The sequence below is a fragment of the Lithobates pipiens genome, unplaced genomic scaffold, assembly GCF_037356315.1.
Source record: "Lithobates pipiens isolate NorthernLeopardFrog02 unplaced genomic scaffold, aLitPip1_a1.2 Scaffold_8, whole genome shotgun sequence".
NCBI classification, from domain to species: Eukaryota; Metazoa; Chordata; class Amphibia; order Anura; family Ranidae; genus Lithobates; species Lithobates pipiens.
In genome coordinates this window covers 444,369,034-444,389,424 of record NW_027507903.1, presented here as the reverse complement: position 1 = coordinate 444,389,424, position 20,391 = coordinate 444,369,034, and the positions used below count along the sequence as shown (strand labels likewise).

Genomic DNA, 20,391 nt, shown 5'->3' with positions numbered 1-20,391 from the left:
GTGACCTGCCACACCTTAACAAAACAGTCAATCACTCATCCACACTTACATTCCCTTTTATAATGAGCCACCTGTCTTTAAAACTTTTAAATCCCCATATATAACTATAGTCATACATCCTGGCTTTTATTGCTGGAACAAAGAGGTATTAGACATAGTATATGGGGTATAATACAGTGTACTTTCTTCTTCTTTCAGCCCTGAATGGGCCCCCTTGCCGGGGGGAAGAGGGGTGACAGGGTGGCTTTCTGACCCTCGGGGCTGCGATGTATGGCAGTCTCTCCCCTCGCCCCACTATTCCCCTAAACAGGTTGGGGTGTAGGGTTTTGCCTCCTATGCATCGGCATCATGATTGGATGCCCTGCTCAGTGCATCAACATGCCTGACCATTGAGCAGATTCCCTCTTTCCATCTAATTGGGGCTCATGTTTTTTTTTGGGGGAGCCCCTCCTTACCAGGGATATAAGCTGCTCGGGCTGGCCAGCTGACCATTTCACATGGACCATTCACACAAGCAGGATTCCAGGCATGCCTATGGTCACAGAACCACACACATGGTAATTGAGTTTGACTCACACTCACTACAACATTTCTTTGGGCTCATTTTAGTTTTACATTACACAGCCCACCATTACATGGTAGTTTTGCTTTTGGTTCCATCTTTTGCGGGTACATGCATACATAATTTCTCTGGCTGTAGTTTTTTTTAGCTAACACACTTCCAATCAATCACCAAAATTCATCACTTCACTAACTCGCAGACATTAGGCTCATCCTATTAATTCATACATTTATTTCACATGGTTTCATCTTCATACCCTTGCAGTTAAGCATACACCAGATTCACATGGTTGTGTCATGGTCGCCTGGTCTTCAACTGGATGCTGTCTCTGGTCTGGATAGGACTCCTCACCTCACCCCCGGGGGAGATGATCATCCCTGTCTTCCCTTGGACATAGGTTGGGCGCCATCAGTTGGCCGTATTGTAAGTTACACGCCTTTATTTTGAGAGATTGTTCTCAGCTTAAAGGATATCCTATATTTATAGATATTACTGATTTCATTTCAGAGCATTTTAATCCCGATGATTGGCATGAGCCATGAAACGTGCGTCGAGTTACATTGAACTAATGCCTTGACAAGTTTCACCATAAGCAATTGGTTATGTTCATTGAATTTTCATGAAAGGATGAGTGTTTTTATGTTGTATTTTATGTTGTATAATATCTTTATATTCATAAAAGTGTATCACAGTACACTGTGTCCTGTATTACAGATTGACACCTTTTACAACGTGATTTGTTATTAATAAATAATTTTATGAATAATTTGAGTAAGGTATCCATTCAGTGATATGCCTCACACAAAGTCCCATTCCTTTCTCTTTTCTGTTGTTTGGTAATATAGTGTATATACATAACGCATAATATATACGCATATATATGCACCCAATAGAAGTTCATTGTGCAAAGTATGATCACTGTGTATCATTGCAAAGCAGAAAGTAGATCCTAAGTATTTTTAAGAAAATAAGGCTGTTCCTAAGTACATATAAAACTAAAAATGATACACATAATTTTTTTATTTTTTTTTATAAACAATTAAATCACATTGATAAGAATATGTAAGCACACAAAAAAATAAGGAAAAAAAAAATATATAATTTCCTTTTAAGTTTACTGACCATTTTTTTGAATCTCATGCATGGCAAACTGAATCTGGTTTGTGGTTCATTTGCCTAATATGTGTTAGATGTTAATTTCAAAATGTATTTTCACATTACAAGCTAACATGGTGGCAAATGCAATTTACCCTGGACAGTTTTCATGGCTGTATTCATCCGTTATGATCATCCAGAACAGATAACATTCTCATTTTCATCTGGTAAAATAGATGTAATGGTGCGTCCTGGGAATTAACCATTGTGTGGCTCGCCACATCAAACTGCACTGAATATCAGCGATCGTGAAAGCACCAGTGACAAGCAGCAAGAACCTTTTCGTCTCAGACTCGTGCTGAATGCAGCTTGAAGTCATTGTTAGAAATGTTGAATAATTTTGGCCATCCAATCATCATCCTTCAGGGGAGGAGAGTTTTCCACTTAAAACAGAGATCTTTGAAAGGCAACTGGTGTACAGTATCACACAGCAGCACAAACTGAGACTTGAGCAGTTTTCTCCCCTATTGAACGGACTTGAGTCCCTTGGAAAGTGCTTGAAGAGGAGCTCCTGTGCCAGTATTTAAACAGAATTTATTCTACTTCTTACTATTTTTAGCTTCTTGACACCTAGTTGAGTATTTCTCTCCTATTTATACATCATTCGGTGTGTCTTCATTTTATATCAACCTTTTGTATATCTTTATGTTTTAGTGACATTTTATCTCATTGTGTCTTTAGTTATTTCAAAGTATACATTTGATTTAATTAAACCATTTATGCCTTGTTTTAATGGTTTTTAGTGCTTTTTTGTTACAAAGGCAATTTTGAGCTACGTTATGGCAGGATATTGTTGACAGTCCAGCTTCATTTTTACTAATATTTGGACAGTTTTTGTTTTTTGGACATACAAATTGAGTGAATCCTGGTTGTGTCTTAACATCAGAGCAGCAGCATGGATGAGCAGCAGAATGTCAGTCTCATGTTTCCAGGTCATTTTTTTCCATCTGATGACACTCTCTTAAGATACCTAAACAGCACAGAAGAGTATCTGGCATATTTTTATGGCCCAAAGCGCAGTCATTTATCGCTCCCCATAACTCTTGTATACACAGTTATTTTCTTAGTGGGAGTCAGCGGAAACATGCTGGTGTGTTTAGTGATCCTGAAGCACCATAACATGAGGACTCCGACAAACTATTACCTCTTTAGTCTAGCAGTTTCTGACCTTCTTGTCCTTCTCCTTGGAATGCCTCTTGAAGTATATGAGATGTGGAGCAACTATCCTTTTCTCTTTGGTGCTTGGGGTTGTTATTTTAAGACCGTGCTCTTTGAGACTGTATGTTTTGCCTCCATCCTTAGTGTGACAACAGTCAGTGTGGAGAGGTATGTGGCCATTATCCATCCTTTTCAAGCCAAGCTCAAAAGCACTCGAAGGAGGGCCCTTAGAATCCTTATTACACTTTGGATCTCCTCCATTCTTTTCTCTATCCCCAATACTAGCACTCATGGTATCGAAGTGAAGTACTTCCCCAATGGAAGTCTTGTACCGGGCTCTGCTATGTGCACTGTTGTCCAACCCTTGTGGATTTATAACTGCATTATCCAGATAACATCATTCCTGTTCTACGTGCTTCCAATGGGAGTCATCAGTGTCCTTTACTGCCTGATGGGTATCAAAGTAAGTTGAATGACATCTAAATAATTTTTTTTTTTTTAAAGTATGCTATAACTGCATTCATCTTCATGTATAAGAGTTAGTCCACCCAAAACTGTTATTTCATTTATTGTTAAAAGTTGGGAAGGTAAACTTTCAAGTTTCTTACATCTCTCAGAAACTCTATTGGTAAGTTCTCTACTGCTGAGGTCCCAAATCCAACCCTTTGTCATGACTATTATGAGGGAGTCCTGCTCTACTTGCTGTAACTTTTGTTTATATTACATTATAAAAATACAGTAGGAATGGGAACACCAAAGTTGGGTGAGAGCTTCCAAAAATGCAAAGCGGGAAAGGGAAAGACCCAGGGAATATCGAAGGCGGATCAAATTATTATTATTATTATTATTGTTATACAGGTTTTATATAGCGCCAACAGTTTGCTCAGCGCTTTACAACATGAGGGCAGACATTACAGTTACATTACAATTTGGTACAAGAGGAATCAGAGGGCCCTGCTCGTTAGAGCTTACGATCTAAAAAGGAAGGGGCAATTGATACAAAAGGTAATAGCTGTGGGGGGATGAGCTGATGGAGGAAGTAAAACAAATCACTAGAATCTCCAAAGCATACAGCACGATTGCAGATGACTCTGCTCAGCAGGCTCCACCTAAACCTAAAGTATCGGTTTTGTGTGTTTTTAATTTTGATGAGAATTCTAGTATTGATCATCTCATTCTGAGTTTAGCTTGTTGTACTTCTGTGTCCTCATTCATGTGCTGAATCATTACGTGCCAAGTACTTTTAGTTTCAAGCTTCTTCCACAAACTCTGCCGCATTAAGGATGGCCATACATTATACAGTTTTCTTGTTACATTTTCCTTTAGATTTATCAAAACCAAATAATATGAGGTCAGACCTAAACACTTTCTATATGTGTGTATTTGGGCAGGCCCTTGCACTACATAGTTGAACGTAAATCTAAAGGAAACTGAACAAGAAAATTGTATAACGTATGGACAGTTCTAGTGTCAGCGTTACCACATCCATGCTGAGAATCTGCAGGGGACTAGTAACTAGAAGCACGAGGTGATTAACTTTTTTAATGGTAAGAAGCAAAGAATACTATTATTTTATACTCACCTTAGTCATTCGTTTTTTTTAAAAAGTCTACATTTTAAAGTAGATGTAAACCCTAAAAGAAGAATATTTAGTTGCTAAACATCTGACATTTCTTAAAATTAAAATACTTGTTTTTACCTTTTTTCATGCTATGTTATATCTAAGTACAGTTTATCTGCCAAAAATTCTTTGCATCTACTTCCTGTCTGCATGCACTCCAGCAGTGGGTATATGGCATTTCCCAGAGAGGTTTTCCACATGGTGACAACAGTGGATCATGTTTTCTTAATGCATTTTGGAATGTCCACTTGTAGTCTCTAGTGAAAGCCTATACGAAACAGGGAAAATTCAGCAGTACAAATTGGAGACAGAGACAGAATGTTTTCACCCTATAACAGGAAGTGCCTCAACAACCACCTTCATGGCAGGATCACCAGCTGTTATTTTTAATCGGCAGATATAAGAATGTTAAAGATAACTTTTGAAAATATAATATTATGTTAAAGCATATTTGATATTCTAGAGATTGGGTTTGCACATACTTCTCAAGACAAACTACACTAGCAATTTAACCTTCAAAATTGTGATCTAGCTGTATTCCTGAAAAGGTTTCAGTCACAGAAAATAATATATCCTATATCTCTTGTAGAAAAATAATAAAATGGAGTTTTAGCTTCCCCTATACTTTAAGCCTGATATAGAAAATGCATGCTCAGATTTACAATATAGATGGTTCCATAGATTAGGGGGGAGGAATGAAAAAGTGTAGGCTTTTATTTCAAATAAAGCGCTTACGTTTAGGCCCCTTGCAGACGGGGCTGCCCAAATTCAGTACATCTCTCCCGGTGTTTTAGTACACTCTGGAGGGGCAGGTGCAGTGCCCAGCCCCACTGCAGGCAGCCTGTCAAAGTCTTATGCCGCGTACACACGACCAGACTTATGTCCGACAGACTTCCGAAGGAGTTCTGCCGGAGTTCTGCCGGAGTTCCGACAGAGTTCTGACGGACTTTTCGAATGAGCGGACTTGGCCACACACAATCACATCAAACTCAGACGGATTCGAACGTGATGACGTACGACTGGACTCGAATAAGGAAGTTCATAGCCAGTAGCCAATAGCTGCCCTAGCGTCGGTTTTAGTCCGTCGGAATAGCATACACACGAGCAAATTTTTCGGTAGGAATTGGGTCCGGCGGAGTTCCGTCGGACAAATTTGAAGCATGTTCCATTTTCTAAAGTCTGTAAGACTTTTGCGAATCAAAAGTCCGTTGCAGCCCACACACGATCGAAAAGTCTGATGGAATCATTCCGTCAGACTTTGGATGTTGAAAAGTCCGCTCGTGTGTACGGGGCTTTAGGCACATTGTGGCTGAACAGGGCTGAATGCTGTAACAAGAGGTTCTTTGCTGAGGAAGTGAGCTGGAAGGGTTGGGGTGGGGGGGGGGGGGGGGGGGGGTTAGTGCTGTGGGTGAAAATCTGTACTGTGTGGGGAATTGGTCCTTTTAGGGGAGATCTGTACCATGGGGATATGGGATGGGGGGGATTCATACTGGGAGAAGGAAGGCAGAGAAAATGTATCCTTTGCATTACATACTTTTGGCCCCTGCACTCTCTGCGTCACACAGTCCTTGACATCTTGCACTCCTGCCACCTGCGTTACACACTCCTGAACCCTGCACATTGCACAATAACTATATCTGACACCTGAACTCTGTGTTATACACTCCTAAATCCTGCACATTGTATAGTAAGTCCCCTACTTACAAACGAGTTCCATTCCAGGAGCTTGTTCGTAAGTCCAACAAAGACCAGTGCTTACAGACAAAGGCTACGAGCACTGATCAGCATTTTCTGGGGGGGGGGGGGGGGGGACAGAACACAATAGCACAGCTGGGGAGATTGGCTGCACCAACATCACTTGTGTTGGAATGGTGATGTGTCAGTTTCTTGTATTCAGCCCGCTGGGTTGAACGGAAAAAAACACATATTTGCATCTTTGAAAGTTCGCAACTCAAAGGTTCATATGTAGGGGACTTACAATAACTATTCCTGACACCTAAACTCTGTGCATTACACACTCCTGACCCCTGTACACACCCTCCCCCTACTCCCACAGTTTTGACCAGCATTCTGCGTGCCACTTGTAGCCAATGTGGTTGATTTACTAAGAGCAAATAGACTGTGCACTTTGCAAAGTACAGTTGCACTCTGCAAGTGCAGTTGCTCCAGATCTTAGTAAATGAGGTAAGGCCTCACTATGCAAAGAATATCCAATAACGTGCAAGGAAAATAAAAAATAACAGCATTTTTGCTTGCACGTGATTGGATGATGAAAGTCAGTAGAGCTTCTGCTCATTTACCCTGCTCTGGAGTAACTGCAACTTTGCAAAGTGCACAGCCTATATGGCTTTAATAAATCAACCCCAATGTGTCTTCTGCTTCTAGATGCCTGTGTGTATGCAGTAAAATACCATAGGCATCTACAGGGCCAGGAAATGGATCTGTCCTCCTGCCTGATAGGATTTTAGTGCCCCTAACACAGTAAGTCTCTCCTGGCTGATATCCTATTTGTGTCTCTCTTCAGTAAATCATGTGACATGTAAGTAATTAGTGAAGGGACACTTTGGGTAACTACAAAGATTGTTGCAGATTAACCACTTGCCGACCAGCCGCCGCAGTTATACTGCAGCAACATGGCTTGGCTGTGCGAATCGCCGTCATGTTACGTAGGTTCCCTTTTTGTCCACTAGGGGCACGTGCCCCCTGCTCACTCACGGAGCCGATGCAAGTGCCTGGTGGTCGCGATCACTGCTGGGCTCCTGCGATCACTTGTGGGCCCACCAAGAACCGGGATCTGTGTGTGTAAACACACAGTTTCCGGTTCTCTGAGGGGAGAAGTGACAGATCGTCTGTTCATACAGAGTATGAGTAGTGATCTATCTCTTCCCCTACACAGACCACCCCCCCCCTTCAGTTAGAACACACACTAGGGAACACATTAACTCCTTGATCGCCCCCTAGTGTTAACCCCCTTCCTTGCCAGTAACATTTTTACAGTAATCAATGCATTTTTATAGCGCTGATCACTGTATAAATGCTAATGGTCCCAAAGATGTGTCAAAATTGTCCGACGTTTCCGCCATAATGTCACAGTCCCAATAAAAATCTCAGATCGCTGCCATTACTAGTAAAAACTATCCCCTATTTTGTAGATGCTATAACTTTTGCACAAACCAATCAATAAACATTTTTTGCGTTTTTGTTTTTAACAAAAATATGTAGAAGAATACATAACAGCCTAAACTAAGGAAAAAAAATAATTTTATATATTTTTTGGGGATATTTATTACAGCAAAAATTAAAAAATAATGCATTTTTTTCAAAAGTGTCACTCTTTTTTTGGTTATAGCGCAAAAAAGAAAAACTGGCAGAGGTGATCAAATGCCACCAAAAGAACTCTCTATTTAAGGGGAAAAAAGACGTCAATTTTGTTTGGGTGTGACGTTGCCACGCAATTGTCAGTTAAAGCAAAGCAGTGCCGAATCGCAAAAAGTGCTCTGGTCAGGAAAGGGGTAAAATCTTCCGAGGCTGAAGCAGTTAAAGGAGAACAACAGCACTGTCACTAAATGCAGAGTCCACTCTGGAGGTACTGTAGAGTCCTTGAGATAATCCAAAATGGCAGCAGTAGCAGCAGGAAGGAAATATCATTGTGTTGTTATTATGAAGGCATGGTAGCCTCAATGTTTAAATGTAACTAGCGCCATCCACAACATCCATACCCAGTACAAAGCACCTGCAGCATGTAAATCTGTGTTGCAATGGCTTTTTAACTTCTGGGCCCATCAGACACATCAGATCACACTACCTCCCTACCCCCAACCCCTGCCGTGCTCACAATGCCTCCCCCCACCCCAGAGGACTACATCTGGAATTACAGCTGCCACCGTACCAATGTGCGCTCCTGTGCTCTCTATCACTGCAGTGATGTGCTCCTCTGTTTTCAGACAGTTCAATGAACGGGCACAATTTTGCTAGTGTACAGTCGGCAGCAGAAGCTCATTCAGCCAATTACAACATTGAATGATATTGAGAATGATACTCCATTGATTAAAAATGTGTAGTTAGCCCTAAAACGATTTCACTTTCTGGGTATTACCTTCTTGATATTGAAAACCTATTACCAGTAAGGGATGAAGAAAGCCGTTTTAGTAGGCTGGAAAGGCAACTGTTAAAATATATTCAAGATATAGAGCCTCCGACTGTTATAAAAATCTTTCTGCTTAAGATATCAACGGTGAATTGCCTGAAACTCAGCCTGGTGGAAAAAACTATATCTTATGTAATAGAATTTAGCTGATGTTTTTCACTCAGCTGTTGTTAACAAGATAACACAAATCGCATTAGTTTGCAGACATATAGTTAGAGGTTACAAAACAGCACAAGGAAAACATCACTGCACTATGAAAGCAACACCTTCTTGTCGTTTCATGTGAACAGGTTCCAGTAATCAGCACATTTGTATTGTATTAAGAGGCCAATGACAGCAACCTTTTTTTTTTTTTATCAATCACACATTTTATTTTATAGGAAACAACAATTTGAATTAAAGGTGATTACTAGGACTATAGGCTTAAAACGATTCAGACACATTTACGGAAGGCAAATCCACTTTGCATTGCAAGTGCACTTGAAAGTGCAGTCTCTCTAAATCTAATGCCACGTACACACGATCTGAGTTTTGGTCGGAAAAAGCTCTGATGGTTTTCCCGATGGAATTCCAATGGGATTTTCGCTCAAGCTGTCTTGCATACACACGATCACACCAAATTTCAACCATCAAGAATGCAGTGACGTACAACACGTACGACGGGACTAGAAAAAGGAAGTTCAATACCCAGTAGCCAATAGCTTCCATCTCCTAGTTGAATCTGAGCATGCGTGAGTTTTTGCAAGTCGGAATTGCATACACACGATCGGACTTTCCGACAGAAAGTTATTCCGTTTGAAAAATTGAGAACATGATCTCAAATTTTTGCACTTCAAGGGGCACCATTCACCCCCACACTTGCTACCACCCCACCACTACCACTGCATCAGCACACCCTCCTCCCCCTTTACCAATGTGCCTGCACTTCTCCTCTTACCACCATGCCTCAAAACTCCCCACCACTGCACCTTCTTAACAACTTCCCCCTCCAAAGCTCTCAGCACACTGTCTGACTACTTTCTGTTATAAAACATATCCAATAAAAAAATCTAATTTCCTCGTAAATGTAGGCCAAAATTATTTCTGCTACATCTCTTCGATATAAAAAAAAAAATCCAATAAGTGTATATTAATTGGTTTATGTGAAAATTATAGAGTCTACAAACTATAGTATATATATTTGAAAATTGATCGCTCATGATGTACTTACTGATGGCCTATCTCATTTCTTGAGGCCCCTTAAATGCCAGAACAGTAAAAATTCCCCACAAATCACCCCTTTTTGGAAAGTACACAGTCTGAGGCATTTAGTAGGAGGCATAGAGAGTTTTTTGAAGTTTGTAATTTTTTGTCATAATTTCTTTTCACATCTTTCTTTTTTTTACATACTGTTACCAGTGCAGTACAGCATCATCACATGACTGGTGTGGCAGTGATCAGGTATACTTACTGATGAAAGTAAGTAAAAAAAGAAATACTGTACATACATACATAATTTTAAAAAATTGTATGACATTTTTTCAAACATTTTAATTATTTTTTATTTTTTATTTTTACATCCTGTTACCAGAACCAAACCAAAGTCACCAAAGCAACACTGTAATACTCCAGGTGATCAGGGATTTTTTATTATATTTACACTGTAGATCACTGTATAAGCAATAGATTTAGCTGTCAATAATGGGTTAACCATTCACAAACAGCTTTCTTTTGGTTGTGATCTGTAATTGGCTACAGCTAATCACATGGTACAGGTAGCCAGGTAGCATATAATTGCAGTGGGCCAATCACAAATCGTAACAGTAAGCAAACTGTTCATGAATGGAAAGCCATTCATGACAGGTTGTTTACATTGTTATTATTAGGGATGAGCCCGAGGTTCAAGTCGAAAGTTACTGGGTGGCCCCGCCCCCCTCTGACACCACGGGGAAGCCATGGGGAAGCCCCCATGGCATCAGCGGGGCAAGGGTCACCCAGTTATGTCACCGGGTTGCACCGCCCTCAGTTATATAAGAGCTGTCACAGCGAACACGTGTCACTCGGTGGGAGCCTCCCATGGAGGCGGATCAGTTGCAGATTTTTTTTTCTTTTTTAGTCCGTCAGATGGCGTGAACTTACTTTGTTGGACATTTTTATTTTTTTTATTTTTTAATAAAGGACTTGTCCCAAGCTATCTCTTGTCTTTTTTTACCATTTTGACACTTTTTTGTGAAATGTTAGGGGTACCTGGTACCAATTCACACAGGGGGGAAGCCGGGATCTGGGAGTCCCTTTGTTAAAGGGGGCTTCCAGATTCTGATAAACGCCCTGTCCACAGACCCCCACAACCACCGGGCAAGGGTTGTGGGGATAAGGCTCTTTTGGCTACCCCAAAGCACCTTCCCTATATTGAGGGCACTGGTATGGTTCAGGAGGGTGAGCGCTCTCTTGCCCCCCCCTTTTCCTGCGGCGTGCCAGGTTGCGTGCTCGGATAAGGGTCTGGTATGGATTTTGAGGGGGACTCCTGCGCCATTTTTTTTATTTGGCACAGGGTTCGCCTTAATTTCCATATCAGACCCAAAGGGCCTGGTATGAATTATAGGGGGACCCCCACGCAATTATTTTTTACATTTTGGTTCAGGGTTCCACTTAATATTCATACCAGACCCAAAGGGCCTGGTAATGGACTGGGGGGGGTCCCGTGCTCTTTTTTTCAATGAGTTTTATCTAGATTGCCGAGACTCGACAATTCAGTTTTAAATGATAATTTTTCCTTTAGAAATTTCATTTTTCGGTGGTATTGTTCTAAACATGGGAAACATGCGCCACTTTACAGGCATATTATAGACACCCCCCAGGCACAATATTTTGATTTTTATTGTTTCACTTTAAGCATTAAAAAAAATCACTGCTCCAGGTCCCCAAACAGTTTTTATGGCAATAACTTGCATATAAGCCTGTATTTTTAGCAGCACTTTTACCCCCCGCTAGCGGCTGAGAAAGGGTTAAAAATGCCGGCAATACGCTGCAATAGCGGCGTTTTTCCGGCGGTATTACAGCGCTGCCCCATTCATTTCAATGGGGACCGCTCCAAAGAAGCTTCTGGCAGGACTTTTTCCTGACGTCCTGCCAGCGCACCACTGTAGTGTAAAAGCCCTCGGGCTTTTACACTACACACAATGGTGCAGCTTCTTTAGGGCGGATTGCAGGCGCTATTTCTAACGCTATAGCACCTGCAAAACGCCCTGGTGTGAAAGGGGTCTAAATAAATCCCCTTTTGGGGTTTTTCATTTAAATTGTAACTTTGGTTATTTTTTAATAGCCCCTAAGTGATGGCATCTACCAATTGTGCTAGACCATTACAATGTTGACTCTTGAGTAGAGAAGATTGACTATTTGGTATAGCCTAGAAGCCATACCATCTAAACACGAGCTCCATGTTAGTACATGTATTCAAACAAAAAATCACATAACAGTGCCAGCATGCGATTAAATAAACTAAAAAAACTTAAAAAAAAAGTGCAAATATGCAATAGATAGCTATAGAAAATGTCAATGTATAGTTCAAGAAGTGCAAGAAACCATGCAAACAACCAGGATGAACTTCCCAGAAAAACAATAGTTTTTTTCTGTTCATCAAACAAGGTAAAAAAACAGAGCTGCTTACCAGATGTGATGGATCTCAGATTATAGAGATTGGATAGGCACACACAGGAAGAATCACTTGGCCTCAGATGTTGTATTCACCGGCTTCTCCAACAGTAGGATCCCTCTTTATTCAAGCTTAAAACACTTCCTCTCAGAGCCTTCTAATACCGTAAATTCCTCCACGAGATGTGTTTTTAGAATGAAAAGACGAGGCTTCATGGTGTAGTACTCCGATTTAAAAGGTATTTATTCTTAAAAAATCGTAGGTACTGACATCCAAATAAAACGGTATTCAGTGTATTTAAAACCAGCCGCAGCTCATGCCAGCCCGCTGGTGCACAGTGATGTCAAGATCTGTAGCTCCGCCCAACGCGTTTCCCCATACAAGGCTTTGACTGGGAAAGGAATTTTTGGGACTGCACATCTTTATTGGATACACACGTTTATGGACTGAATATTTAGGTTATTTAGATGCAGAACATTTTTTCTGTACACATTTTTTGATGTATTTATATATACACACAGTGATTTTATCATCCAGTCATGTGCAAGCTAAAGATATGTTTTTTATTTTACTTGCATGTTCCCCTCAGATCTACAGCGACTGCACTTCCAAGTGCACTTGTAGTGCAAAGTGGATTTGCCTTTCGTAAGTAACATCCAGTATTGTTTGTGTATTGAGTTTAGTGCAGATATCCAGCTATACACATAATACATTTAAACTTCTCATTTGTGGCACAGACATGATAGATACACAAATATTAAAATGTTCAGAATGTGGTGTTTACAAGGCTAAGTGGCAAATGGTGACTATTTATCAATAGAAAGTCAATATGACAAATGACCAGAAAAGGTCATGTACATATTGTAGCTTCATCCTGTTGGTGTAGTTTAGAGACTAGACAGACACTTCTTTAACATTGCTGAGGCAGCTCAAAAGGTTGCAGATCAATAGTGCTGACTACTGGCACACATTTAAAGTTTCAATATTTGCATTACATCTTAAAGCAACTCTGTCACTAGAATAAAACAACAACATAGTGCTCCTGACAAAAAAAAGAGTTTATACTTACTTCTTCACTTCCTTTGCCACCAATCTGCATCTGACACACATTAGTCAGGTTCAGATTTCTGGTCCCTACTATGCTGTGGTTTCTAATACTGAACCCTACATGAGTGCATGACTCATTACTGACATAAGGGTTGGTAGATCAAACCACGGAGTGTAGTATGAGATCAGGAGTCAAACCCTCCTGAAAGAGTGTAAGATGCTAAAGAACCTTCTGCAGTGGCATCCCTGCAATACAGCGCAAATTGTCAAAGCGGACAGAGGGAGAGGTAAGTATGAACTCTCTTCTTTGATATTTATTCTAGAGAAGAATCAGCCTACCCAGAATGGATGTTTGAGTTTCTGGTAGATGATGGAAAGCTGAACTAACTAAGGGTTCCTTATATTTCTGAGGACTCAAAGATGTCACATCTACACTTGGGTTTCTAGGCCTACACAATGAATGTGGCTAAATAGGGTATTCCTGCTCCCTTCTCTCTGTAATATATATATTTTTTATGTTATGAGGAATGCAGTTGGGAACAGGTCTCACTTCCTGTTGTGTCTACAAGACAGGAAGTGAAGACAAATTTACCAAGCCATGTCACTTGCTATAACAAGTGACATGGTGAAAAAGGAAACCTCTCCTGTCACAAAGTGTGGAGGTTCTTCTCCCGTGCAGCCGCTTCAATTTTGAAATTTGCATCGCTGTGCAGGGCTCCGTTTGTACAGCCGCATCATTTATTCACATATGTCTGTGAATGGATGTACTACAAGTCCCATATTCCACTGCACCGAACTGAATCACCACACACGCAGTTCATTGGCATTTCCTTCAGCTCTCTAACTTAAAGTCTGTACTTGATACAGACAGAGAACTGGAGAAAGAGTCTACAGGAGCCTGGCATTGCACCCCAGGTGCACTGATTGTGTTTGGAAAGAACAGCCTGTATCCGAGAGCGGAGAGATAGGAGGAGGGCTGGCATGAAGTAGTGGACTGCAGCGGTTGGTTGCAGTAGCTGGGGGGGTTGGAGTCAGCGCGGGGACGTGTGCGCGCTCAGCGCCGCAGCGCCAGTCGGAGAAGTGAAGTTCAAGAAGCAGGATGGCGTCATCGCTGGGGGAGCTCGTCCACCAGCTGCGGGCCGCGGCAGCGGCGAACGGAGGGCGGTGGCTGCGGGAGCAGGTAGCGGCAGCTCTCAGGGAGGGACATGACACAAACAGGACTGCAGGGGAAGGATCAGCCCGGGCACGGCGCTCCCGCCTGCCGCCCCGATTCTCCCCTGAATCCCCCAGGGCTCCTCATGTTCGCCATGCGGGGAATGCTGGCTCCGCCCCCCACGAGCCGCCTGCGAAACGGCCAGCAAGGAGGGCAGAGGAGGCCTCTGGGCACAGGTGGCGTGGTGTGCGCAGCTCAGATAAGCCGTTGGCCGGTCCGGCTACAGCCTCTATTGGCACAGCGGTCCACCGCAAAGAGGATCCGGGCCCTTCCCGTGGCGCAGCCGCTGCGGGGGCGGGGCCACGCCGGCGGGGGCAGAACGCCGCGGCTGCAGTGGTGGAGAATGTCGTGGAGGACAGGATTCCAGTGGGGCGGCGGCCGCCGCAACACAGGCAACCAGCAGTGGGAGAAGCGGGAGCAAACAGCCGGGGGAAGGCGACACAGAAGTCAGCGACGGGGCGGAGAAGAGGACGGCCCAAGCGCAGCTCGCTGGCCGCCCAGGCGGGGCCCCGAGGCTGGATGTCACCAGGGGGTGGAGCAGCGACGCCTGATCGGTCGAAAGGCGAACTTTCATCGTCAGAGGAGGAAGGTCCGAGTGGCGTGCCGTCAACGGTTGGTGGAGGTTCGGAGGCTGGAGGCGATTCTTCCAGGCGGCCCGGTAAGTCGACTTTTATTCGGGGGTCTTTGGGGCAGGGTGGTTGGGGTGGGTCGGGTAGTGAGGGGGAGGAGGAGGCACTGGGGGTCGCACGCGGTGGGGTGGACACCACCCTGTCGGCCCCGCATTTGGCCCAGAGGGGGAAGGACCGCATCCCGGCGGATGGGGGGCTAGCGGGCCTCCTGGCAGGACTCAAGGAACTGATGGGCAGGCTGGAGTCTGGGGGGGCAGGGCCGGGGACGGCATGGACAGCTCCTGGGGACCGCGCCCGGGGTCCGGCGGAGCCTGCAGGCGGGTCGGGTGCCGCGGTCGTGGCGGCAACGGTGGATAGGGGGGTGACAGTAGGGGCGACCCCGCCGGCTGCGTCCGGGGCGGTCACGGTGGCAGGCACGGGGACTCGGTGGTGGCCACCCCGCCGACTGCACCATCGGGGGCTCCGGGGGAGAAAGTAGGGGACGCGGGCAAAAAACAGGACCTGGTCAGATTAGCGGATGCGGCACGTTGTGAGGTGTACGTGTGTTTTGAGGGGCCTCTGGGTGCGCATTTGAAACAGGAGGTTAGGGAGAAAATATGGAAGGGGGAATATGTGGAGATATTTTCGCTGTTGCCACTGGAAAAGTTCAATTTAGATAGGGTCAAGCCGGAGGACAACAAGAAGGAGGACGAGGAGAAGAGGCGTTACCGGTTGATACCACGGACCTTCACAAATTGGCTACAGGCGTTTGCGATTCTCGCCAGCGTGATAGGGGAGAAGAATCCGGAGCATTGTTCGGCCCTGTTTTGCTACTTGGACGCGATCGGGGAAGCGCACAGTTTTGACAACGGAGGGCGATTCGACCTGCTCTTCGCTGGGATCATAAGGATGTCAGTTTGTGGATGCACCTTATGTCGTCGGCGAGGACAACGAGTCAGTTTTTTCAGGGGGGGGGGGGATGGTGGACCAGGGGCTTCCAGTCAATCGGCCGCTAGAAAGAAGGGAGTCTGCTGGCAGTATAATGAAGGTAGTTGTAGGTTCGCAGGAAATTGCAAGTACAAGCACGAGTGCTCGGGTTGTGGGGGAGCCCACCCGGTATCTCGCTGCTTCAAGCAAGGAAAGGGCAGGGCTGGAGAGCCTTCGAACAAGAGGGACGACGCCGGTGAGGCTGGTAAGGATGCGTCCTTTTCTAGATCGATATCCGGATAGGGAGGCAGCAACGATCCTGGGTGTGGGGTTTGCCGATTGTTTTCAGATTCCGGCGGTCCTCGGGACGACCACTCCGGTGTCCAAGAATTTGCGGTCCGCCCTGTTACATCCGGATGTAGTTTCGGAGAAGCTGCGGAAGGAGGTGACATTGGGGAGAATCGCAGGCCCTTTTTCGGATATGCCCATGCCAGACCTGGTGGTGTCGCCTTTGGGGGTGGTACCCAAGAGGGAACCGGGTAAGTATCGGTTAATTCACCATCTGTCATACCCAAAAGGGGGTTCGGTGAATGATGCCATCGACCCCCGGCTGAGCGCGGTTTCCTACACGTCATTTGATGCGGCGGTATTTTGGGTGAGGCGATATGGCCGAGGGGCTTTGATGCCAAAAACGGATATTGAGGTGGCTGTTCGCTTGCTTCCAGTGCACCCCGAGAGTTTTTGGCTTTTGGGCTGCCGGTGGCGGGAGGAGTACTATGTGGACCGGTGCCTGCCCATGGGATGTTCCATCTCCTGTGCGTTTTTCGAAAAATTCAGTTCCTTCGTGGAATGGGTGGTCAGAGACGTCGCGGGAGTGAATTCGATCATCCACTATCTCGATGACTTCCTGTGCGTAGGTCCTGCATCATCGGCGCTCTGTGCGGTACTATTGACAACGTTGGAACGGGTGGCTGAGAGTTTCGGTATCCCACTGGCCCCGGAGAAGACCGAAAGGCCGACGACGGTGATCAGATTTTTAGGCATCATATTGCATTCTGAGGCGATAGAGTGTCGTTTGCCAGAGGACAAGTTGGAAGCGCTGAAGGCGGAGGTACGTGGTTTGGTGGGCTTGCGGAAGGTACAGCTCAGGACTCTTCAGTCTGTGCTGGGGAAATTGAATTTCACGTGCAGGATAATACCCATGGGTAGGGTCTTCAGTAGGAGGTTAGCGGCCAGTACCGGGGGGTGGTTTCCCCAAGACACTTTGTGAGTTTGTCAAAGGATCATCGGGAGGATTTACGGATTTGGCATGTATTCTTGGAACGTTTCAACGGACGGGCGTTGTGGATGGCCGGGCCGGTGAGCAACTTTTTGATTTGGAGCTCTACACGGATGCGGCGGGGTCCACGGGGTTCGGGGCTTATTTCCAAGGTAAGTGGAGTGCAGGCCCATGGCCCGATTCGTGGAAAGGTGGTGGGTTGCTACGGAACATGGTGCTGTTGGAGCTATTTCCAGTGGTACTGGCGGTGGAACTTTGGGGTGAATCCTTTCGAGACCGAAAGGTTAGTTTCCATGGGGACAATTTGGGTGTGGTGCAGGTCCTTAACCGGGTGTCGGCGGCGTCTCCGCCAGTGGTTAGACTGCTGAGGCATTTGGTACTGCGATGCATGCAATGGAACATCTTTATACATGCGGTGCACTTACCTGGGGTGGAGAATGTTGTGGCTGACGCACTGTCTCGCTTTCATTGGGACTTGTTCTGGGAGCTGGCGCCATCCGCGGATGCGCATGGGGCGCCCTGCCCGGAGGAATTGTGGAAGATTGTGTTGGCCGAGCCTCCGACTGGATCAGGCGGTCGGTGAGTGGGGGCACCTGGGCAGCGTAGGAGAAAACCTGGGTGGAATGGGAGGCTTTAGGGTTACAGGTGGGGGCGGACGTGCGAGACAGGCGGTTGTTGGTGATATATTTTGTGTCCAGGAACATGGAGCAAGGGGTTTCAGTTTTCCGACTGGGGCAGAAATTGGCCGGTTTGGCTTTTTGGTTCAAACTGAAGGGAGAGCAAGATTTCACAAAAGACTTTTGGGTAAGACAGGCACTGAAGGGCTATCGGAAGGGACGGCAGGTGAAGGATGACAGGAGACCGGTGTCTTTCGAGTTGTTAGGTAGGCTTTGTAGTCGGTTGGGGGTGGTGTGTTTTTCGGCTTATGAAAGAGTGTTATTCAAAGCCGCGTTTGTGTTGGCGTTTTTTGGTGCTTTCCGGATAGGGGAATTGGTCAGCCCTTCTAAGAGGGGGCCGGGGGGTTTGTTTTGTAAGGAGGTATACTGTGGGGAGGACCAAGTGTGCATGCGGATACGGAGATCGAAGACGGATCAGGAGGGCAAAGGGAAGGAAGTTGTGGTGTTCGCAATTCCTGAGTGCAAGCTTTGCCCGGTCTTGGTTTTGAGGGAATTTTTTAACGCTCGGCCGGACAGTCCGGGCCCATTGCTGATGCATGCGAATGGGGAGTTCGTATCCAGATACCAGTTATAGGGGTTTTTAGGAAGTGCCTGAAGGCATTAGGTTTGGGGAGGAGAAGTTTTCCTCACTCTCTTTCAGGATTGGGGCTGCGACGGAGGCGGTAAGGTGGGGTTTGGATGACGAGGCGGTTAAGAGGATTGGCCGCTGGGAGTCTCGGAGGTTTAAATCTTATGTCAGGCCAGAGTTGGTGGGTGTTTAGCCGGGGGGCTGGGGGGATCGTTGGCATGGGTTCGTGTTACACATGTACAGTTACTGTGATTTGGGTATGTGTTTTTCTTTCTTTCAGGTGCAGCGCCAGGGTTGGTCTGGATTATGGGCCATTCATACGTCTGCTGGGGAGCCAGGAGGGGTGATGTTAGGCCAGAGGGCAGACAGCTGGGCATATCCAGACTTCAGGCGTGTGTAAAGTGGTTTGGATTTCCAGGCATGCTCTGGAGCAGGATGGTGCACGAAGTGTGCCGTTTTGCGGGGTTTAACAGGGCCCCGGACGTTTTAGTTTTACACGTAGGGGGCAATGATTTGGGCCTCCGCACCAAGTTGGATGTTACGCGGGACATCAAGTATGATTTCCTGCGACTGCGGGCGGCCTTTCCTAATACAGTGGTGTGAAAAAGTGTTTGCCCCCTTCCTCATTTCCTGTTCCTTTGCATGTTTGTCACACTTTAGTTTTTTCGGAACATCAAACCAATTTAAACAATAGTCAAGGACAACACAAGTAAACACAAAATGCAATTTGTAAATGAAGGTGTTTATTATTAAAGGTGAAAAAAAATCCAAACCATCATGGCCCTGTGTGAAAAAGTGATTGCCCCCCTTGTTAAAACATACTATAACTGTGGTTTTCCACACCTGAGTTCAATTTCTCTAGCCACACCCAGGCCTGATTATTGCCACACCTGTTCACAATCAAGGCATCACTTAAATAGGAGCTGCTTGACACAGTAAGGTCCACCAGAAGATCCTTAAAAGCTACACATCATCCTGAGACCCAAAGAAATTAGGAACAATTGAGAAAGAAAGTAATTGAGATCTATCAGTCTGCAAAGGGTTATAAAGCCATTTCCAAAGCTTTGGGAATCCAGCAAACCACAGTGAGAGCCATTATCCACAAATGGCGAAGACATGGAACAGTGGTGAACCTTCCCAGGAGTGGCCGGCCGCCCAAAATTACCCCAAGAGCGCAGCGACGACTCATCCAAGAGGTCACAAAAGACCCCACAACAACGTCCAAGGAACTGCAGGCCTCACTTGCCTCAGTTAAGGTCAGCGTTCATGCCTCCACCATCAGGAAAAGACTGGGCAAAAATGGCCAGCATGGCACAGTTCCAAGGAGAAAACCACTGCTGAGCAAAAAGAACATCAAAGCTCGTCTCAATTTCTCCACAACACATCTTGATGATCCCCAAGACTTTTGGGACAACATTCTGTGGACCGATGAGACAAAAGTGGAACTCTTTGGAAGGTGTGTGTCCAAGTATATCTGGCGTAGAAGGAACACTGCATTTCATAAAAAGAACATTATACCAACAGTAAAATATGGTGGTGGTAGTGTGATGGTCTGGGGCTGTTTTGCTGCTTCAGGACCTGGAAGACTTGCCGTGATAAAAGGAACTATGAATTCTGCTGTCTACCAAGAGATCCTGAAGGAGAATGTCCGACCATCTGTTCGTGTACTCAAGCTGAAACGAACTTGGGTTCTGCAGCAGGACAATGATCCTAAACACAACAGCAAGTCCACCACCGACTGGCTGAAGAAAAACAAAATGAAGACTTTGGAGTGGCCTAGCCAAAGTTCTGACCTGAA

The 20,391-nt window shown here is 45.2% G+C and overlaps 1 protein-coding gene across 1 annotated transcript in view; it reads left to right on the top strand.

Annotated features, from left to right (window-relative positions):
* The first annotated feature begins 2,019 nt into the window (after positions 1 to 2,019).
* Positions 2,020 to 20,391, top strand: part of NMUR2 (neuromedin U receptor 2) — a 101,863-nt gene continuing 83,491 nt past the window's right edge. Inside the window, exon 1 of the mRNA XM_077468346.1 lies at positions 2,020 to 3,338. Coding sequence (XP_077324472.1) covers positions 2,613 to 3,338 — 726 coding nt within the window. The 5' untranslated portion in view covers positions 2,020 to 2,612. The remainder of the gene's footprint in view (positions 3,339 to 20,391) is intronic.